The sequence below is a fragment of the Diceros bicornis genome, chromosome 17, assembly GCF_020826845.1.
Source record: "Diceros bicornis minor isolate mBicDic1 chromosome 17, mDicBic1.mat.cur, whole genome shotgun sequence".
NCBI classification, from domain to species: domain Eukaryota; kingdom Metazoa; phylum Chordata; class Mammalia; order Perissodactyla; family Rhinocerotidae; genus Diceros; species Diceros bicornis.
Window position 1 is genome coordinate 30,231,036 of NC_080756.1, and position 24,147 is coordinate 30,255,182.

The window sequence follows — 24,147 nt, forward strand, 5'->3', positions numbered from 1 at the left end:
AATATTTATATTTTTCAGACTGCTTAATATACTTCATGTGGTTAATATTACCAACTGCTGTTGGTTAAAACAAAAGCAGTCAGCCATACACAGAACACTGACGGGTGATCTATTTGATACCCATCGATCACTTGTCCCCACTGCTTGTTTATCTTAGTGGTTTATTCATTATCCTGTTAATAGAAATATTTTCTTAGTAGATTCTGCAGCATGCTATGGTTGCTTATTTCTAATTTTTACAGTGTTTAGATAATTTCAGCTTCTTAATAAAAAATCTAAATTCTCTGTCCATAATTCAAGCTCATTAGATCACGCTGATCTTTGTATATAAGTGAAATTGCTACAATGAAACTCCTCTTTCTACTCATTTTCCCCCCATGTGTTCTTTTCCTTTTATTTTCCTATGTCGTGGTCCTTCTTTTCTGTTATGATCTGAAATATAAATTGGGAGCGTATTTTTCCTAACTATTCTTTTCCATAACCTCCCTCCACCAAGCTGAAAACTTCTTGAGGATGGAAACCATGTTGTTCATATTTGAATCTATCTTTTTAGTTGCTTAAACCCCATAAGTGCTCAATAATTGCTTTCAGAATATACAAGCGATTGAATAGATTATATTTAATAAATTATAGAAAAATTAATAAATGAATAGCATTAGTCTCTAATACTTAGCAAACATTTACTTTATAGCTTGCTTGGTATGTCTGTTCCCGTGGACGGCATGGACACTGGTAAGCCCCTTTACTGATTTTAAGTTTTGTATCAAACACATCCATATGAAGTCATCTTACCCAGCCACACATAGTTTACTCTTCTGTAAAAAGTTAAAGAAGGGTAGCTCTTCCAAGAAATGCTTCTTGACTCGAGATCTGAGTAGGGAGGCCCTCCTATGTCTCTCTTCTATACTTTGACTTCTTTCTGTATCCCTAGTTTCTCTCTGAGTAGCTGATCCACAACAGGCATTCAGCATATGCGTATGAAAAGACTAAAGACTATGCAATTTAAAAAGCATAGATCTAGAATCCACCATATCAATTTGCTTTCTTTGTGAAAGTACATCCCAGACTTTTGCAGGTAGGTCTTGATATGGATTGACTTTGAGCTTCAGTACAACAAAGAGACTCATTATCATAGAATTTTAAGGTCCAATGATGGTGTTAAAAGATGAGCTTAATTAGGAACTCTTTTAGCAATCAGTTATGCCCAAAATAAAATTTTAAGTAGGAGAAGAACAGGAGAAGGGCTAGACCATGCATTTGGGCAGACTGGAAATGTTCAGCGACAGAACATGTGGAATTTGATATAATTGCCTAAGAAGTCACTTTTCCCTGGAATGGAGAATAGCTGAGGGACGTTAAAGAAAAATACCCACCAAAACCTACGGGATTCCTGAGATAGTCATGGAGTAACAGAAGGAGGAGTGTTAATCCTCACTCTTAGGGTATATGTAAAGGCATCTAGAATGTGATTTTCTTCTTTCACTTTGAGTGACTGCTGCCTTGGGGCCGATGGCCAGGGATGTGGACAGCCTAGCCTTGTGCATGAGGGCGCTGCTGTGTGAGGAACTATTTCATCTAGATCCCTCAGTGCCACCTCTCTCCTTCAACGACGAGGTAAGGCAGAACAATCAGGTCTTCTTGGGAGGTGAGTTCTTAAGATGTTCTACTCTAGGCAAAGTAGTCCCCACTAAAATGGGAATCAGGGTTCAGATTCAATCCTAATTTGTATTATTGACACATGAAGTGAAAAAATTGGGGAAGAAAGTCTTGATGCACATTGTGCCTCAGTTTTCTTAATTTGATCATAGTGGAAATGCTCCAATTTTCCACCTATTCCAGAAAGATGAATGAGTCAGAATTACTCCACCCAGGAGCCAAACTGCCTGAATTTGAATACCAGTTTTGTCACCAACAACCTGTGTGACCTTGAGCCAGTTACTTAATGGCTGTCTGCTTAATTTATTCATTAGTAAAATGGAGATGTTCATGGTACCCACCTCATGGCATTGTGATGAGGGTTATATGAGTTAACATGGTAAGTGCTCAACAAGTATATCAGGTCAGAAGAGTTAATGTCAGTGAGTAACCGGGACTTGCTGAGTTCTCGAACTACACAGCCCTCTAGTGTTCTCATTATAGAACAACAGCTTGTGTGTCATCCAGCAGAGAGCCCTGTTGGAATGAAATGCCCACTAGGGGCACAAGATGTCGCAGGACTCCTATGGGAGCTGGCACTCAGGTTAACTAGGGCTTCCCAGGCACTGCTCCACTTACTCACTGTGATCTACCTTTGACCTATCTTTCTCTTTAACCTCTGGAAGTTTGCCTTGTATCTGGAAAACAGGGCAATCTTTCCAGTCTCCTCCAAGTAGCTAGTCTAATCAGCTAGAAGATATTGAGGTTAACCTACCTCTGAGCTGCTCTTGCCTTGGGTTTGAGGCATTTACCCTGCTCTAGCTAGACTCCAATCATGGCTCTTATTTGGCACTGCAGCTTACATTTTCCAGTTGGCTGCTTAGGGTTATGTTGCTCACTGGTAAAGGCATCAAGTGGAACTAACTGACATGTTTGGGAATTGAACATGAGAACTTGGCCTTCGTCATTGTGCTGGGTAATTCCAGTACTGCCCAGCTTTTGAGAGAAATGATTATTTTAGAGTTGTTATATCACTTCTACTAAAAATAAAAATAATAGGCATCATTTGTGAGTGTCTCCTATATGGTAAGTAGAGTCCCATGAATCCTATAGTAACCCCAGAAGTTAGATGTCATTACCGAATTTTCAGAGGCAGTTAACAGACGTAGAATTTAAGAAGATTAAATAATCTGTCCAAATATAACCAGTACGCAGCACACGTGGGATTTGAACAATATATTTTGTTAAAGTCTTTCTCTTTCCAATTGACTGTAACTAATAATGTCTTCTTAACCATATTTTCCTCCCTGTGATATGTTCAACTCTTCTCGTAGGTGTACTCCAGCTCCAAGCCCCTGCGTATTGGCTATTATGAATCAGATGGTTTCAGCCAACCAACTCCCAGTATGAAGAGAGCTATCCAGCAGACCAAGCAACTATTAGAAAAGGCAGGACATAAGGTAATCAATTTCCTATGACTCTGGCCTAAGGAAAAGAGCCAGCTCAAACGTGGACTATTTAATTAGCCCATAATCATGCCTCTATTAAGTTCATATGCCAATCTTTAGGCATTGTTTTAATTCATTAATAATTGGTTAATTTGTTAAACATCAAATATCAGTACTATGCTTACTTTGTGTCAAGCTCTCAGCTCGGTAATATGAACAATATAAGCAATATCCCTGGTCTTTTATAGCTTATATTCTACTTGAGCAAAAATGGACAATGAGCAAACACATATATAAGTAAGTATTACAGAGGAAAACTAAGGCAGTAATGGCGATAGGAAATTCTTAGACAAGAAAGTGGTGAAAATTAAGTAGGATGGACAAGCAAGGCTCCTTGACATTTCTAAAGCCTGAAGAGTGAGTCGTATGGACAACTGTGGGAAAATTATTCTAGGCAGAGGAAACAGCAAGTGCCAAGGCCCTGAGGCAAGGTCTTGCCTAATGTTTTCAGGAAACAGCAAGCAGGCCAGTGTGGATGGAGTGAAATATGAGTGAGCAAAAGAGTAGTAAGAGATGAGGAGAGAGAAATAACGGAAGGGCCAGACTGTATGGAGCTGTGAAAGCTATTTTAAAGAATCTGGCTTTTAATCCAAGTGCTATGAAAGCCAGAGAGGGATTTGGATCAGAGAAGCAATATTATTTGATTTATGTTTAAGAAGGATTACTTTGGCTGTTGTGTTGAGAGGAGATGATGGGAGTGTGAAAAGTGTTAGAATCCCGGTTAATTTTTGACTAGAGCCCAAGGACTTCCTGATGGATGGTAAGTGTGGTATGAGAATGAGAGATGTCAAGGGTAACTCCAAGGTTCTTGGCCCAAACACCTGGAAGGGTGTAGTTGCAATTTGCTGAGGAGAAGACAGTGGGAGCAGAGAGATTGCAGAAGTAAGGAGGTCAGATTGGGATGTGTTAAGTTTATGATGCCTATTACACATCCACGTGGAGAAGTAAATAGGCAAGTTTCTGGAGGTCAAGAGAGAGAGCCAAGCTGAAGATGTAAATTGAGGTCATCAGCATATAGATTATATTTAAAAGGTGTGAGAATTTACGAGGTCTCTGAAATACTAAGTGTAGATAAAGAAATTCCAAGTTCTAATGACTGGGAAAATACAGAGCTATAGTAGGCATTAGCCGGAACTATTAAGTTAAATTTTAAATTAATTAAAATTAAATAAGATTAAAATTTCAGTTCCTCGTTGCAATTGTCGCATATCAAGGCTCAGTAGCCACATCCAGCTGGTGGCTACCTAATTGGAGAGTTCAGCTATAGAACATTTCCTTCATGCAGAAGATTCTACTGGGCAACTATTGTAAAGGATGGGAAGATGAGATTCCAAAAAGGAGACTAAAAAGGAGCAAGTGTACGATCCTGGAGGCTAAATGAAAATGGTCCATCAGGAAGAGTAGAGCAATAAAGTGGGCCAAAATGCTGCTGATAGGTCTAGCAAGATGAGAACTGAGAGCTGGTTTTAGATTAACCAATGCAGAGGTCACTAGCAATTTCTCTTCCATGGTTGGAGCAAAGATCCGATTGGAGTGAGTTCAAGCAAGTATGGGAGAAAAAAATGAAAAAAAATTAATATTAACTACTCTTTCAAGGATTTTTGCTTGGAGCAGAGAAAAGGTGCTCGTAGCTGGAGTAGGAATATGGGATTGGTAGAATATTTTGTCTACTATGAGAAGATTAAGCATGTTAGTATGTGTATTCTGTTGGAAATCATCCAGAACGAAGAGAAATACAGGAGAAGGGGTGAAGGAGAGAGAGAAGGAAGGAGGGAGAATATATAACTGGAAGAAGTCGCCTGAGTAGGTGAGAGGGGATGGAATCTAGCATACAATTATGGTGGTGAATTAGATAAAAACTAAAGAAAAGTCAGACGACATGGACACAAATGAGGGTAGGTGGTTAAATATGATTACGTGATGTTGTGGAAGTTCTCTTCTTATTATTCTGTTTTCTCAAGAAAATAGGAAGCAAGGTCATTGGCTGAGAGTAAAGACAGGGATGGAAGTATTGGAGGCTTGAAGAGAGAGGAAAAGCATAAAAGAATGATTTGGCAAAATGGGAGAGTGAATGGACTAGAAAATGTAATGCAATTGTTGGATGTACTACTGAGAATTCTCTTATGGTTAATGGATATGAATATAGAGTGAGAACATGTAACATGGATATATATTTTAGTCCAGCCATCTTCACTTGCATTTTGTGGGAGTGTGTAGAGAGTTGAATTTAACCAGGATAAGCAAGTACAAAAAAGCAAGAGAGTTCAGATTATAGAACAAAGGTAGTTGGGGCCAGCCTGGTGGTGTAGTAGTTAAGTTCACACACTCCGCTTTGGTGGCCTAGGGTTCACAGGTTTGAATCCCAGGTGTGGACCTACGCACTGCTCATCAATCCATGCTGTGGTAGGCATCCCACATACAAAATAGAGGAGGATTGGCATGGATGTTAGCTCGGGTCCAATCTTCCTCACCGAATAAATTACAAAAAAAAGAACAAAAGTAGTTATTATAGTGATGTATTATGAATTTTAGGCTGTGTCATGTGGAAAGCGAGGACATGAAGGTGATAAGGGACAATGTAGTGGTGGTAGAATCAGTATATTGTGTGTACTTTTTGGTGAAATTGAAAAATGTAGCAAGTGGAGTATCAGTGGGAATGAATGAAATGGGAGAAAGACAGGAGATGAAAGTCAAAGAACAAAATGCTTAAACCGGAGATTCTGGAACTGTTGCAGTTATTGGTAATGACATGCTCAAGAGTGTGACTGTACGAGTGTGTAGCTAAGGTCTGATGGAAATCAAGATAATCAGAGAAGAGAAGGTCAAGGAACCAAGACACCAGGATACTGGAAGAATTGTTGATGTGACTATTGAAATAACCAAAAATAACACCGGTATTGTATTGAAAAAGTGATTGATTGTGAGCCAGTAGTTAAAACCTATGATGCTTGTATCAGTTTCATTCATTAAAGCGATATTTATTTATTGAGTACTTTCAACAGAGTACTATTCTAGATCCCGGAGATAAAATATGTATGATTTCTTCGCTATTGGAGTTTTCCAGCCCAAAGAATACAAGGTGATATTAAAATAAAATAAATCTCAATTGTATTCTTTTCATCACTGCTTGAAAGATTGGAATAGGAACTCCGTGGTCTATTTTATCTGCAATTTCGTTTATTCTGGATGAATTATCATCTGCTTTTTTTGTTTTGTTTCAAATTTTCAGTGGAATAAATATAGCGCCTTTGAGAATATGAAACTAGAAAAATAATACCATGAAAATATTTCCTTTGGTTACACCAAATATTTTTACCATTACATGAAAGTAACTTGTTCCCAAAAAAGACCCACAGCAGTAAGAAAATAATTATTAGCCACATAAATAATAATAAAACAATAGAACATAAAGAAACATTTAAAATAGACTCTGTATATTCTAATTTTATAATTCTTTTCTGGGTAATGTGTTCACAATTACAATAAGAGCCACTGCATCTTAAGTTATGTTACTTCTCTCACATCAATCGTTTTCTACATGATTTTTAAAACATTTATCCAGTTACCTTTTTTTTTCTTATAAAAACCTGATGAAACACACTGTTCTTGAAGGTATGGTTCTTCTGTCTTTAGTAGTGGAGGCTTAGTGCCTACACTGAATTTCACGGTGTACTTAATAAACTTGCTGTCTCTCTTTGAAGGTAAATGTCTTCAATTTTTAGAAGCTGTTCTTATTTTATATAATAAAAATGTTAGTTTTCCTACTTAATAAACACACATCATTTCCCAATATTTGTTAATATTTCAGATTATACTTCAATAATGAGAAAGACAGTGAAATATGGCCAATACTTGGGAGTCAGGAACCACCATTCTTAATATTCACCCTAGGCCCACCATGAAATTTCACTTCAACTCTCTGAGATAACCTCAATTTGAGATTTTAGTATGATTAGAGCCTAGTGTGACAGCATTATGCAGTTAATAATTCTACTATAGTATTGAAGAAGTCACATCAGGCGGCTGTGATGTCTAGACTAGCCATTCTAATTTTCACTTCCCCTTCCTTTCTCCCTCTCCTGTGCCACCGCAACCCCAAGCTCATCCTTTCCTATAAATCAAGATTTTATTACAAGATAAATGAACTACGTTTTTACTAAAGATATTTCTCTTACCCGCTCTTTGTTCTCTTTAGCTCATTCCCTTCTCTGTTCCACGAACTGATCACATGGTTTATGAACTCTTTTTCGGAGGCGTTTTTGCAGATGGAATAGAAACCTTACATGATGTGTTGTAAGTTACTGCTGTCTGAGAGGGCAAAAATTCTGGTTAGTTTGCAGAAATTTAGGTCCCCGGGGGAGGATTACTTTTTAAGTTTTGTGGCTTTCATTATTTTAGAAGGTCAATTTTTTTTTATGACTGGATGAAATGGTCCCTAGGGAGGTATTAGGAAACCTATGCTTTGGCGTTAATCCATTAGTGTGGTAGTCATTGGATTATTGTCACTTCTACCACCTATAAAATGAGAACAAGAATCTTACACTTTGGTAAGAAATAAATGATAGACCTGTAGAATTGCCTTGAAAACAAAAGTCTTCAAATAGTACAACTATTACTGTCATTTTATAACTACTCTAGGGTACATATATATGTCACTCTGCTCTCATCATATATATAAAGAACCATAATGTGGAGCTCAAGGGTGATATTTTGTTTATATAAAATTAAGTTTGTAGGACTGCTTGGATGAGCAGAAACATTTGCAATAAAATACACAAAGGACAATTGCAATCTTATCTCGGTTTTAGTCTCCAAAGTGTTCATTTATTTATTTGTTTGCAAAATATGAAGAAAACTCTATATCACACAGATCAATAATTACAAATGGCAGTATTTTAAACTCATTTTTCCATGTCAGGAAACCCACAAATTAAACTGAGTTAACAAGAAAAGATTTTATCTGAATCAGATCCAACATGAGTTTGTCTAGCATTAATGGACTTCTGATAGATTAAATTTACTAGATCACACATTTGAGTGTGTATGTTTTAAACTTTAAAATATAGCTGGGTTAACTTTAAAAAAATTTTGAGTCACTTTTCTGCAAGATCCACATGGCATTTCTGTGGAACTAACAGATTCTGCATAAAACAAAATTTGTAGTTTCTAAGAAAGTTTATTATCCAGCTTTCAAACAAAAACAAGTGGATCTGAGAACTGGTTCTAATTAAAACATCTAGTAAAGGCCTATTCCTGTCATTAATACCTGTTTTACATGCAAATAAATCCCATCCATCAGTAAATCTTCCAGACGGGGAATTAGAGAGGAGGAGTTTTCACTTAGTTTACCATTGAGACTACCTGACTTGGCAGTGAAAAGACTGAGACAAGGGAAGGAAGCATTGCTCTATTAGATTTGGGGGCAAGAGGCCAATTTTCCCTAAAAGTCTCTCCTTTCTTTTGCTAGGAAAAATGAAATGATTGATCCTTGCATAAGCTACCTATTCAAACTGAGCTCTTATCCAGCATTCATCAAGCAGATTCTCTCCTTCCTGTTAAAACCCATGGTGAGTAGCACAACATTTCTCCTTTCCCGCTGGGATAGCTGGAGAACTGAGTAGAAAAGAAGAGGGAAGCTTGCTACTCAATAAGGAAGTTTTTGCCTCACATTGCCTGCCTCAAGTTAAAGCTTAGGGCAAGTTACAACCAAAGACGCTCTCAGGAATAAAAATAACTTTTTCAGGTTGAAATAACCCAATACATAGATACAAGGTACTGCCTCTTTGGGAGGCCTTACCTCAAGAAACTCCAGCGCCAGGGAATAGAGTTTGTTTCCTATTCTGATACTGGCAACGCTTTGGAAACAATCGCATTGTGGCATCTAGATTTACTTGGGTCTGTGGCTTCAGATCTAAGGAAATTCATGAAATGAACAGGGTGATTTTACTGTGACCCTAGAGATTTGGGTCTACTCTAAGGCAGGACTTAAAGGAGGAAAGGGGCCACTTCAATTGAATAATCCCTCCGTTCATCAAAGAGAGGTCTAAGATAAAGGGAAAATCCATGAGCCATCTATTTGGACCAAGTATTTCCCCCATATTTTGTTGTCCCTCAAATAATGTGCTCGCCTGTAGGTTTGTCTTAATGTAAACTCACTGCCCTAGGGCTGCGAAAGCACCGCACTGACATTTTAGGAATACGCAATGAAGTTTTCCTTCACTGGGGTTGCTTTAGTGGGGTGATGGTTTTCTTTGGGGTTTAAAAAATCTCCCAGAGTCAGTTGCAGTGGGGCCAGCACAGCCAATCAATGAGCCGAGGGTGCTTACATAGCCATGCGCAGTTCTAAGTCTACAGCTTTTGCATTCTTCTAGGAAAAAGCAGATGGAAAGAAAGTTGTTTTTTGAATACTGACTATTTGATGACATGTTTGTCTTTGAGAATGTGGGCTTTAAACTAGAAACATCAGGTTTATCTTTGTAGAAATTATAAAATTGGACCAATTATTAGCATTGCCACATGCAAGAAATTTCTGGATTTGTACCGGGTATCTAATACATAACAGAGAGGAAACTTGGTTACGCCTCAGGTGTAAATCATTCCGCCCTCAAGATTAGGCAATATAATCTGGGAAATGATTCTCTGCTGTCTTCTTCTCTGTGCTCATATTAAGCAAGTTACCAACCGCTCCTCCTTGAGAAAATGATTGATTAACCACTTTGGCATTCTTGAATCCTGATGATTATTTTCATTTTTTATATTAATAAACTTTATTTTTTAGAGCACCTTTAGGTTCACAGCAAAATTGAGTGGAAAATGCAAAGTTCCCATATACTCCCTATCCCCTCACACACAAACTCCACTTCTGTTGACATCCCACACCACAGTGGTGCATTAAATATAATCGATAAATCCACATTGGCACATCATTATCACTGAAAGTCCATAGTTTACATTAGGGTTCATTCTTAGCATTCTATAGGAATTGAAAAATGCATAATGACATGTATCCACCATTGTAGTATCATACAAAGTAGTTTCACTGCCCTAAAAATCCCTTGCGCTTTGCCTGTTCATCTCTCCCTCTCCTCTAACCACTGCAACCACTAAACTTTTTACTGTCTCCATAGTACTGCCTTTTCCAGAATGTCATATAGTTGAAATCGTACCATATGTAGCATTTTCATATTGGCCTCTTTCACTTAGTAATATGCATTTAAATTTCCTCCATGTCATTTCATGGCTTGATAGCTCATTTCTTTTTAGTACCAAATAATATTTCATTGTCTGGATGGACCACGGTTTATTTATCCATTCATCTACTGAAGGACATTTTGGTTGCTTCCAAGTTTTGGCAACTATGAATACCACTGCTATAAACATCCATGTTTATAGCATGGATGTTTTTGCATGTATTTGTGTAGACATAAGTGTTCAACTTTTTTGGGTAAACATCATGGAGCATGATTTCTGAATTATACGTTAAGAGCATGTTTAATTTTGTAAAAAAATTTGCCTAACTATCTTCCAAAGTAGCTGTATCATTTTTCATTCCCACCAACGATGAATGAGACGTCCTGTTGCTCCACATCCTTGTCAGCGTATGATGTTGTCAATGTTTTGGATTTTGGCCATTTTAATAGGTGCATAGTAGTATCTCAATGTGGTTTTAGTTTGCATTTCCCTGATGACACATGAGGTGCAGCATCTTTTCAGATGTTTATTTGCCGTCTGTGTATATTCTTTGATGAGGTGTGTGTTAAAGTCTTTGGACCTTTTTTGTTTTAATTGAGTTGTTTGTTTTCTTATTGTTGAGTTTTAAGAATTTTTTGTATGTTTTGGATAACAGTCCTTTATCAGATGTGTCTTTTGCAAGTATTTTCTCTGAGTCTGTGGTTTGTCTTCTTATTCTCTTGATACTGTCTATTGCAGAGCAGAACATGTTAATTTTAACGAAGTCCAGCTTCACCTTGTATAATTTTTACTTTCTCAACATTGAGTACATCTTTGTTGCAGTTTTTTTGTAGATGTTCCTTATCCTGTTGAGGAAGTTTCCTTCTATTGCTAGTTTGCTGGGAGTTTTTGTCATTAATGGGTATTGAATTTTGTCAAATGCTTTTCCTTCATCTATTGTTATGATCATATGATTTTTCTGTTATCCTGATGATGGATTACATTAATTGATTTTCGAAGTTGAACTAGCCTTGCATACCTAGGATAAATCCCACTTGATTGTGGCAGATAGTTCTTTTTATATATTGTTAGATTCAATTTGCTAATATTTTGTTGAGGATTTTTGCAGCGATGTTCATGAGCCATATTGGTCTATAGTTTTATTTTCCTGTAATGTCTTTGTCTGTGTTTGGCTTTAGGGTAATGCTGGATTCATAGAACAAGTTAGGAAGTATTCCCTCTGTTATCTTCAGGAAGAGATTGTAGAAAATTATTATAATTTTTCCCTCTAACATATGGTAAAATTTACAGGGAACCCACTTGGACTTGGTGCTTTCTGTTTTGGAAGGTTATTAATTATTGACTTAACTTCTTTATTAGATATAGGCCTATTCAGATTGTCTATTTCTTTTTGAGTGAGTTTTGGCAGATGGTGTCTTTCAAGGAATTGGTCCATTTCATCTAGGTTATCTAATTTCGGGACATAAACTTTTTCGTAATATTCCTTTATGATACCTTTAACGTCTATGTGATTTGTAGTGATGTTCTCTCTTTTATTTCTGCTATTAGTAATTTGTGTCTTTTCTCCTTTTTTCTTAGTCATCCAGGCTAGAGGCTTATCAATTTTATTGATCGTTTCAAAGAATATCTTTTGGTTTTATTGATTTTGCTCTGATGATTTCCTGTTTCAATTTCATTGATTTCTGCTGGAATTTTTATTATTTCTTTACTTCTGTTTATTTTGGATTTAATTTGCTCTTCTTTTCCTAGTTTGCTATGGTGGAACTTTAGATTATTGATTTTAGATCTTTTTCTTTTTTAATTTATGCAGTCAATGCTATAAGTTTCCCTCTAAGCACTGCTTTTGCTGTATTCCACAAATTTTGATAAGTTGTGTTTTCATTTTCATTTAGTTCAAAAATATTTTTAAGTTTCTCTTCAGCTTTCTTCTTTGACTCTTGTGTTATTTAGAAATGTGTTGTTTAATCTCCAAGTATTTTGGGATTTCCCAGTTATCTTTCTGTTATTGAGTTCTAATTTAATGCCTTTGTGGTGAAAGCAGACATTGTATGATTTTTATTCTTTTAAATTTGTTAAGCTGTATTTTATGACCCAGAATATGGTCTATCTTCATGAACTTTCCGTGTGAGCTTGAAAAGAAGGTGTAATCTGCTGTTGTTGGATGAAGTAGTCTATAGATGTCAGTTATATCCATTGATGGTGCTGTTGAGTTCAACTATTTCCTTCCTGATTTTCTGCCTGCTGGATGTCTCCATTTCTGGTAGAGAGGTATTAAAGTCTCCAACTGTAATAGGGAATTCTTCTATTTTTCCTTGCAGTTCTATCAGTTTTGCCACATACATTTTGATGCTCTGTTGTTAGGTGCATACATGGTTAGGACTGTTATGTCTTCTTGGAGTATTGACCCCCTTAAAATCATGTGATGCCTCTTTTTATCCCTGATAACTTTCCTTGCTCTGAAACCTGTACTGTCTGAAATTAATATAGCTACACTTGCTTTTTTTTGTTAGTGTTAGCATGGTATATCATTCTCCATCCCTTTACTTTTAATCTGTCTGTGTCTTTATATTTAAAGTGTATTTCCAATAGATAAAATATAGTTAGGTCTTGTTTTTGGATCCACTCTGACAATCCGTCATTTAATCGATGCATTTATGTTTAAAGTGATTATTGATATACTTGGATTAATATCTACCATATTTGTTCCTGTTTTCTACTTGTTGCCCTTGTTCTTTATTCCTACTTTTGTCTTCTACTCTTTTATGCCTTTGGTGGTTTTTATTGAATATTTTATATGATTCTATTTTTCTCTCCTTACTTAGCATATCAGTTTATTACTGGTTTTTACTTTTCATGGTGGTTGCGCTAGAGCTTGCAATATACATTTACAACTAATCCAGGCCCACTTTCAAATAACACTACACCGCTTTACAAGTATTGTGAGTACTTTACAATAAGAAATAATCCTAATTCCTCCTTACTGGTCTTATATCATTGCTGTCATTCATTTCACTTATACATAAGTGTATGTGTGTGTGTATATATATATAAAAAATGAATATAATCTTGCTATTGTTATTTTGGACATACTTATCTGTTAAATCTGTTAGCAATAAGAAAAATTAAAGTTTTTATTTTATTGTCACTTATTCTTTCTCCAATACTCTTCCTTTCTTTATGTAGATCCAAGTTTCTGAAATATATCATTTTCCTTCTCTCTGAAGAACTTCTTTAAACATTTCTTGCAGGTCTACAGGCAACAGATTCTCTCAATTTTGTTTATCTAAGAAAGTCTTTTTTTCTCTTTCACTTATGAAGGATAATTTCACAGGATACAGAATTCTAGGTTGGTGGGTTTTTTCTACCAACTGTTCAAATTTTTCACTCCATTCCCTTCTTCTTGCCTGGTTTCTGAGGAGAAGTCAGATGTATTTCTTATATTTATTCCTCTATAAGTAAGAAAATTTTCCCCTCTGGCTCCTTTCAAAATTTTTCTGTATCTTTGATTTTCTGTAGTTTGAATATGATATGCCTAAGTGTAGTTTTTTGGGGCATTTACCCTGTTTGGTGTTCTCTGAACTTCCTGGGTCTGTGGCTTGGTGTCTGACATTAATTTGGGGAATTTATCAGTCACTATTAGTTCAAATATTGCTTCTGTTCCTTTCCCTGTTCTCCTTTGTGTATTCCCATTATGTTACGTTACACCTTTTGAAATTGTCTCACAGTTCCTGGATACTCTGTTCTTTTTTTCCCCTGAAGTCTCTTCTCTCTTTGCTTTTGAGTTTTGGATGTTTTGGTTGTCATATCTTCAAACTCAAATTCTTTGCTCAGCCATATCTTGTCTACTAATGAGCCCATCAAAGGCATCCTTCATTTCTGTTACAGTGCTTTTGATCTCTAGAATTTCTTTTTGATTCTTTCTTATAATTTCCATCTCTCTGTTTACATTATCCACCTGTCATTGCATGTTTTCTGCTATTCCAATTACAGTTCTTATCATATCAATCATAGTTTTTTTAAAAATTCCTGGTCTGATAAGGCCAACATTCCTACCATATCAGACTCTGATTGTAATATTTGTTCAGTCTCTTCAAATTGTGTTTTTTATCTTGTAATATGTCTTGCAATTTTTTGTTGAAGGGTAAACAGGATATACTGGGTAACATGAACTATATACTAAATAAACATTTTGTAATGTAGCGGTAAGTTGTGTGTAGTTGGGGGAAGCATCTATAATCCTATGATTAGGTTTTAGTCTTTTGGTGAGCCCGTGTCCTGGACTGTAAACTTCATAACTACTGCTCAGTTTTTTCCCCACTCAGCTGGGACAAGATGGCTAGAAGAGGCTGTAGTTATTTCCCTTCTTCCACGTGGATGACTAGATGGAGCTGGAATTGGGTATTTCTCTCCCCTCAGAATAGTTAGGCTCTGGTAAAACCTCAGCAGGTTAGGTTTTGATAAAATAATTTCTCCCGAGGAAAGGCCTTTTAAAGTAGAACAGAATGCTCTGGCATAGTTTTAAGTGGTTTCTTGTCCTCTCCCCCTACCAGAAGAACAAGGAGATTTTTTTCTCTAATATTCACTGTGAGGACCTGGTAGAGCTTCTGGAGGTAAAACTCACAAAGTGTGGAGCCCTCTCTGAATGGGTTCCCCTGAGTTTTTAAGTCTCAGAGTTGTCTACACTGAGCCCCCAGCAACTTGTCAATTACAGTTCAGGTTTTTCCTCCTCCAGCACTGATGCCTCCAGAGGTTTTTGTTCAGGGGTTTCTGCTGCAGTAAGTTGTGATTCTCCATATCCACTTGTCTGTCTCCCCATTTTTGAGGCAGCGGTTTGCCTTTAGACCTCACTTTTCTGACAAATCTAAGAAGAGGTGTTGATTTTTTTCAGTTTGTTCAGCTTTTTACTTGTTGTTAGGATGGAGTGGTGACTTACAAGCTCCTTAGATACCAGACTGGAAACTGGAAGTATATTCCTTCCACCTTGACTTTCATAACTCAGGAGACTGGAATTAAGACAAGGGATCCTGATTTCACCAGCAGTAGCTAAGTTTGTAGCATTCCTTTCTTGGTATTCCTGTTTTTTCTATTCTTCATTTCTGAGGCTGACACTGGAAATGTCCACCTTGGAGTACAAGCCTATAATCAGCCTGCCCCAAACGCTGTCTTTATCTCTGGTCTTGGAGTCGAAATGGCTCTCAGAAGAATATGAGACTAGGTTTTCTAGCAACCAATAAGTAAACTATCCATTATTGTCGAGTTTACAGAAATTATTTACAGAAATAATTCTAAGGATTTCCCCTACTGGCAGGAAGAATAATGCCTGGAATCAGCTCGGGCTCTGGATCCTAGTCTCAGTCCCAAAGGAGGATTTATTCTAAAGAAATATGTTATCTTTTAGAGTCCAAGGGGAGAGAGAAATGTGACTGGAATTGAAGAAGAAACTAGAATAAGAAATTCAAAAGCTATTAGAACCCCGTATTTCATCAGTGCTTATCTTTTCAGGTCTGCGTCATCTCTCTTCCTGTAGGCTGCTTTCCTTGCTTTTCCAGCCACCCTGCAGAGACTGCCTGGCAGTTGGAGGGTAATAATTAATCACATCCCTTTCCCCTCATGGGTTCTGACCCAATTTTAGAGATGTAGGAATCAGACAGAGGCAGATAAAAATATCAACCTTATTGTTAGTGAGACTGGATTGGAGAACGTGGGTGGGATTTAAGGCCAAATGTGCTTCCTACTACTTTCCCTCCTGAGTTAAACCCTCTCAGAAATACAGGTCTCACCCCTGCAGGAACAGAGTCTCCCCAGGAAACTTACACCATGGAGGAACAGACAAGGCAAGGATATCCTCGGGAGAAGAGCCATTCGTGTGCAAGGTCTTAATTCTGCTCAAAGAAAACGAAGAAGTTCAGGGTGTCAGTATCTAACCATTCAGATAAATCAATTATGAGTAAGGTACAGAGAGAGAGAGACTGAAAGTCTCTCTGGGAAAAGGCAACTGCGAGAACAAAAGGGCATGCATTTCTTCTCAAATAAATCATTTAGTCTTATTTTTAAAGGACCTGGTGAAAAATGTCTTAGTTACTTAATAGGGTGAGGTGTCTTCAGTATATTCAATCAGCTGTAGTTGGGATAGAGGTTCTGTGCAAGACAAATTTGGTTGCCAGAAATTCTCCCCATTGGGTTTGGAGGCAGGACCCCAGAGAAAAGCGAAGTTTATCAGCTTGGCAGACACCTTAAAAGTCTTTAATACATGCTTCCACTGGCTACAAATGAGCAAAGCACTTCTTTGGTAACTTTTTATTTTCATATAATTTCCAACTTACAGAGAAGCTACAAGAATAGTACAAGGAACTCCCAGATTCATCAGTGGTTTACATATTGTCTCAGTCGCTCTATCATTCTCTCTACATGTCTTTCTTTTTGCATATTATTTTTTTTGAACCCTGAGAGTAATTTGGTGATACCATGCACCTTTATCCCTAAATATTTTAGTATGTTTTTCCAAAGAAAACTGATGTTCTCTAACATAATCAGATTATACTTATCATAATCAGGAAATTTAACATCAATACATTACTATTATCTAATCCAGAGTTCATATTCTGTTGTATTCGATTGCCCCAATAATGTTCTTTCTGGCACTTTTTTCCTCCAAATATGAATTCCATTCAGGATCATATATTACATTTAGTTATCAAATCTTTTTAGCCTACTTTCACGTGAAACAATTCCTCAGTCTTCTTTGTCTCTGTGACTTTGATATTATTGAAAGGTATAGGACATTGTAGAATGTTTCTGATCATTGTCTGTTGTTCCCTGAAAATCAGATTATGTATTTTTTGGTCAAGAATGTCACTGAAGTAAGGCTATGTTCTTCTCAATGCCTCATATAAGCAGGCCTGTGATGTCAGTTTCTCCCAATTTTGCTAATACTAGCTTTGATTTCTTGGTGAAAATGGTTACTGCCAGACTTCTCTATTGTAAATTTCCTATTTTCTCCTTTTGCTAATAAATGATATTTGTGGAGATACTATGAGATGCTGCACGTTTCCTGTGTGTAATCAACTTTTCACCCACTAGTTTCATCTTCCCTTGTTGATTTTCCAACTTTATTGTTTGTTATATAGTTATTAATATTCATTCTATTGTAAGGAAGAGCTTTCCCTTTCCCCCTATTTATCTCTTCACCTTGTTTTTATACATATGGGCTAAATAATTCACTCTTATTTTATGAAGTGGGTTATGATTTTTACTATTATTTATCTTTATGCTCAAATTAGTCAAGATCTGGCCAGTAGGAATCCCGTCCGACTGGCTCCTGTGTCCCTTTATTATGGCCTCATCCTTTTCTGTGCACCTCTTTACTTTCTGCTGTCACAGAATGTTCCAGGCTCCATTTCTATTTCCCCTGCCCCAGCCCTTCAAGTAACCTGCTTCCTTTTAATGAAGAATGGTATTTAGAAACTAAAGTGTGCTCATTGCAATTGATAGGTCATTGCTTCTAGATAGAGCTAAGAAAAAGATAAATATAGAACGGTATATTTCTACATATTTTTATAAATTATATATCTCTATATTCAATATATTAAATATCATGAGTACATACTTATACAATTCCAATCCAGAGCCACAGAGTTTAGTATTTTAGTATTTGCCCTTTCCCTATTTGAATAGAATACCACTGTGAACGATAAAACTAGAGTTCAATATTTATTGCTGGTTCTTTTTGTGTGTGTGGTAATACTTACATACAGTGAAATGTACAAATGTTATATGCCCAATTTGATAGATTTTGACAAATGAGCACACTTATGTAACTTATATCCTATCAAGATATAGAATATTTTCTTCACCCTAAAACGGTCCCTCATTCCCCTGTCTGATATTTTTCACCATATATTAATTTTGTCAGTTCTGGAACTTCATGTATATGAAATTACAGTTTGTCCTCTTTGAGTCTAGCTTCTTTTTGCTCAACGTGTCTGTGAAATTTATCCATGTGTTTGTGTGTATCAGTGTAGCTGTTCATTCTTTTATATGGTTATTAGTATTCCATTGCATGAATATATCATGTTTTAAAAATTCTTTCTCCAACATTTGGATAGTTTTCTATAAAGCTGGTATAATCCCTATGTTCTCATTTTCCTTGGGTGCATACTTAGGAGTAGAATTGCTGAGTCTTAGGGCAGTAGATGTTTAACTTTATTTGAAACTGCCAAACTACTTTTCAAAATTGTTTTACCATTTTACACTTGTATCAGCAATGTATGAGAGTTCTGGTTGCTCTACAACCTCATCAATACTTGATGTTGTCAGTATTTTTAATTTTAGCTCTTCTACTTTGTGTTATGATATTTGATTGTGGGTTTAATTTTTATTTCCCTGGTGATTGATGACGTTGAGTATTTTCGTGTACTTACTAACTATTCATACATCTTATTTTGTGAACTAGCTATTCAGTTCCTTAGCTCTTTTTAAAAACTGTTTCTTGTTATATATGTGTTCTAAATGTAAGTCCTTTGTCAGATATATGTGGTGAAAATGTTTTCTCCCAATCCACAGCTTGCCTATTCATTTTCTTAATAGTATCTTTTGATAGCAGATGTTTGTAATTCTGACAATCTAATTTATTTATTGTTTTTATTTTATGGTTATTGCTTTCTCTGCCCTGTCCAAAAAAATTTGGTTATCTCAAAGTCCTGAAAATAATCTACATTTTATTCTAGAAGTATTATATATGTATCTTCTATGTTTAGACACATAAGTCATCTAGAATTAAAGTTTGTTTGTACCATGAGGTAAGGTTTTGGGGTCTTTTTATTCCATATGAGTAACGTGTTCCAGCACCATTTGTTGAAAGACTTTAATTTTCCCCATTAAATTGCTTTGTCAAAACTCAATCGATCATACAGCCAGCCCTAATGGCCTAGTGGTTAAGTTCGGTGTGCTCCGCTTCAGCGGCCTGGGTTTGGTTTCTTATGGGGAACCACACCACTCATTTGTCAGTAGCCATGCTGTGGAGGCACTCACATAGAACTGGAAGAACACACAACTATATCCAACTGTGTACTGGGCTTGGGGGGCAAAAGGAAGAAAAAAGGGAGAAGATGGGCAACAGATGTTAGCTTAGAGGGAAGCTTCCCCTGCCGAAAAAAATAATTAATTCATTGTATATGTGTGGGTCTATTTCTGAACTCTTTATTCTGTTCTTTTGATCTATTATCCTATGCTAATGTCATACCGTCTTGATTAGTGAAGCTTTATCATAATTCTTAAAGTCAAGTAGTGTAAATTCTCCAGTTATATTCTTTTTAAAAACTGGCTATTCTAGGTCCATTGCATTTCAGTAAAAAAATTTTAGAAATAGCTTGTCCATTTCTATATTTTACAATGTCTCTTAGTTTATGCTTGGAGTTGCAATGAATTTATATATCAATTTGGGGAGAATTGGCATCTTAAAAAGAGTCATCTAACCCATGAATGTGGTATAATTCGCCATTTGTCTTTTAGAAATTTCTGCAGTGTTTTCAATGCAGAGGCCTTTTGCTTTTTCTTAGATGTTTTCCTGTGTATTTTATATTTTAGTGATATCACTAATGGGAATTTTTATAATTTCATTTTCAATTGTTTCCTGCTATTATACTGAAATACAATGAACGGTAATTTAATTCTTCTATCCTGTGATAAATTTATCAAGGTAAATTTACTTAGTAGATTTAATCATTGCTTTGGAGATTCCTTAGATCAGGGGTTGGCAAACTAGGGCATGTTGAACAAATACAGCCCACTACTTGTTTTCATAGAGTTTTATTGGAACACAGGAATTCTCATTCGCTTACATATTTTCTATGACTGTCTACAGCAGAGTTGAGTAGTTGCAATAGAGACTGTAAGGCCTGCAGAGCCCAAAATATTTACTATCTGGCTCTTTATAGAAAATGTCTGCCAAACCATGCCTAAAATTTTTCTACATATTTAATCATAGCTTCTGTGAATAGAAAAAATTTTACTTCTTTTTTCACAATTTTTGAGTCTTCTATTTATTTAATTTTTAATTTTTTATTCTTTTGCCTTGCTGTATTCACTGGCTATGACCCCCAGTACAACATTGAATCTAAAATGGTCACCCTTGCCTTGGCCTTGTTCTAAAAGGAACATATTAAGTATTTCATCATTAAATATGACATGTGCTAGCAGCTCGCCCAGTGGTGCAAGCAGCTAAGTGCACGCGCTCCGCTGCAGCGGCCCAGGGTTCTCCGGTTCGGATCCTGGGTGTGCACCAACGCACTGCTTGTTGAGCCATATGCTGTGGCAGCATCCCATATAAAGTAGAGGAAGATGGGCACGGATGTTAACTCAGGGCCACTCCTCCTCAGCAAAAAGAGGAGGATTGGTATCAGATGTGAGCTCAGGGCTGATCCTCCTCACAAAAAAAATATAAATAAAAATATGACATTTGCTATACATTTGTCATAGATACTTTTAATTAGACTGAGAAATTTCCTTTTATTCCCAATTTTCTGAGAGTTTTTTATAAACAAGGGGTTTTTATTTACAAAATTTTTTTTCTTCACCTGTTGGGAATATCATATTTACTTTTCTCCTTTATTATGGTAATAAAATAAATTTCCTTTACTGAATGTTTTGAAAGTTAAAACAGCTTTGAATTCCTGAATAAATCTCACTTGCTAGTGGTATACTATCAATTTATATAACAGTGGATTTGATTTGCTAATATTTTTCTGAGAATTTTTGCATGTATGCAAATGACATTTTTTTTAATATTCTTTTCTTATAAAAGCTATATCAAGTTTTAGTATTAGAGTTGTGCTTGTCTTTTATAACGAGGTAGTGATTTTAGATAGCCCATAACTCTGTTGTGGTTGTTATCCAGATCGATAATCTCTGCCTTATAATTGGAGTTTTAAATTCATTTACATTTAGTGTAATTATTGATATGTTTAGATTAGAATTACCATTTTGTTGTTTACCTTTATTTATTCCATCTGTCATACAAAATGATTTCTGTTTGTTATTTTTATTTGTTGGATTGTCTAGTCCTTCCTTTTTGCTATATAACAAATCAAATGTTTATTAGTATTCCATTGTAATTTCTCTTTTGGATTTTCAGCTCTACTTCCTTTTTTTACATTTTATTGGTTGCTCTAGGGATTACAATAAGCATCCTTAACTTTTCACAGTGTACTTAGAGTTCATATTGTCTCAGTTCACAAGAAATGTAAGAATCTGGCAACTATATGGTTTGTTTTAACCCCTATACTTTGTGATATTGTCAAATATGTTACTGTACATATATTATAAATCCCATATGATTGTTATAATTTTTGTTTTAGACAATCATTAGGCTTTTAAAGAAGTTAAGAAAAATACATTTTTGTATATTTACTCACATATTCACTATTCATGGTATTCTTTATTTCATCATGCACATTAGGTTCCCACAGGGTGTGTATTCCCTTCAGCAAAAATAATGTTCTTGAATATTTCCTTTACTGCAGGTCTGTTAGCAAAAAATTCTTTCAATTGTCTATCTGAAAACTATCTTAAATTTTCCTTTGTAGTATAATAACATTTTCATTGCATATACAATTCTAGTTGATAACCCCCCTACTCCCCAGCACTTTATTGATGACATTCCATTATCTTCTGACTTTCATTACTTCTCATGAAAGATCTGTCATTTGCATGGTTTTTCCCCTGTATGCAATGCATCTTTTCTCTGTCTATTTTCAAAATTTTCTCTTTATCTTTGGGTTTTAGCAGCTTGACAATGTTGTGCCTACGGGTATTTATTTTTCCTTCTTAGATTTATAAATTGATATTTTTCTTAGTAAATTTGGATAACTTTTCAGCCATTATTACTTCACATATATTTTCTATCACAGTCTTTTTGTTCTTCTTCCTCTTGACTCTAATAACATGTATGATAGACTGCATAATACTGTTCTGCTTATTACTGATGCTTTATTTTCAATTTTTGTTTTTGTTTCTTTGGAGAGAGTAATGTCTATTGATTGATCTTTAAGTTCATTGACTCTTTCTTCTCCTGCATCCAATCTTATGTAATGGCTGTTCAGTGAAGTTTTCATTTTATATATTTTATTTTTTGCTTTTAGAATTCCCATTTGATTCTTTTTATAGGCTCTATTTCACTGCTAATATTTCCCCATCTACACATCTTTTCATTTATTATGACCATTTTTTAAGTCCTTAGACATATTTTTTTTAGGTGATGTAACATACTTGTCTGCTAATTCCAACATCCAGGTCATCTCTCAGGGTTTGTTTCCACTGACTGCCCTCTCCTTCCACTTATGAATCATATTTTCCTGCTTCTTTTAATGTCTAGAATTTTTTTTATTGTCTGCCAAACAGTGTGAATGCTAGGTAATAGAGACTCTGAATTTAGCAGTTTTCTTTAGAGAGAATTGACGTATTAGAGTTTTGTTTTTGTTTTTTTCATGCAGGCAGTTAATTTCCTAATCAGTTAATCTTAACCTTTCAAATTTTGTGTTTGAACTTTGTTAGAATTATCCTAGAGTAGCTATTACTGTAGTGGTAGAAAAGTCCTATGGCTAAGGCTTAGCTTTCCTTCAGTGTCTACTGAGTAACCATATTGTTCAGCAAAGTATCTTTCCTCTAGATATTCCGAAATCCTATGTATCCAAGCACTGTGGGAACTTCAGAATAATCCTTCAGCTCACAGATCCCCAGGAGCTATTTTTTATATGAATTCACAGTCCTGCACTGCCACACATTCATCTAAAAACAGTTGCCTCATGTATCTCATTCATACACGTGTATACACACACACATACATATATACAGGCATATCTCAGAGATATTGCAGGTTCAATTCCAGACTGCCACAATAAAGTGAATATCACAATAGAGTGAGTCACACAAATTTTTTGGTTTTCCAGTGAATATAAAAGTTGTGTTTATACTATAGTCTACTAAGTGTTCAATAGCACTATGTATAAAGAAACAATGTACATACCTTAATTAAAAAATACCTTATTGTTAAAAAATGCTAACCATCATCTGAGCCTTCAGCAAGTTGTAATCTTTTTGCTGTCAGAGGGTTTTGTAAAAAATGCCATGTCTGTGAAGTGCGATAAAGTGAAGCACAATAAAATGAAGTATACCTGTATACATAATTTCCAAATACAAAATATTTCCCCAAGAGAAACCTATTTACCTAGTTTTATATCTCTTTTCAATATGTCTGAAACTTCACTCTGTATCAACTAATAGAATACCATAATATTAAAATATTCATCCACAAAGGAGACTTGTAATTTCCCACCTCAATCTTTGCAAGTCCCAACACAGACTCTGTGCTCTGCTTGTACAGTTATGGTTCTTCTTGATGAATCTAAACTGATCTGTGACTTCTTCTAGGTCCCACGGCTGGCCAAATTCTTAGAGAAAACCTGCGGCGTTGGGTGAGTTTATCTGTGTACATGCATAAGAGAGTGTTAGTTAGATTACTGAGATTTATTGTCCTCAAAGTAGGAAACCCGACACAAATATAAGAGTAAAGCCCTATGGTGAATTATGTTGAATATTTATAGTTGGAGAATAAATGTGGATTTGAGGGTAAAAAAATAGTGATATTAAGTTACCAGGAGAAGCAGAAGGAGAAGTGCTGAATGAGATAACTGAAAGAAAAGTAAAAGAGATTAAATGAGTTTTGGGAAAGGGGAGTGGTTAGTAGATACAGAGAAAGTTCAGGACTTCTGCCAAAACATATACTGAGGTTATAAACTGGGACATCTGTGTTCACCTT

The 24,147-nt window shown here is 35.8% G+C and overlaps 1 protein-coding gene across 1 annotated transcript in view; it reads left to right on the forward strand.

Moving 5' to 3' along the window:
- The window catches only part of LOC131415757 (vitamin D3 hydroxylase-associated protein-like), a 41,538-nt gene that overhangs the window by 10,672 nt on the left and 6,719 nt on the right, over positions 1-24,147 (forward strand). The window contains exons 6-11 of the mRNA XM_058557575.1: positions 692-732; positions 1,490-1,614; positions 2,970-3,095; positions 7,339-7,436; positions 8,611-8,710; positions 23,760-23,803. Coding sequence (XP_058413558.1) covers positions 692-732; positions 1,490-1,614; positions 2,970-3,095; positions 7,339-7,436; positions 8,611-8,710; positions 23,760-23,803 — 534 coding nt within the window. The remainder of the gene's footprint in view (positions 1-691; positions 733-1,489; positions 1,615-2,969; positions 3,096-7,338; positions 7,437-8,610; positions 8,711-23,759; positions 23,804-24,147) is intronic.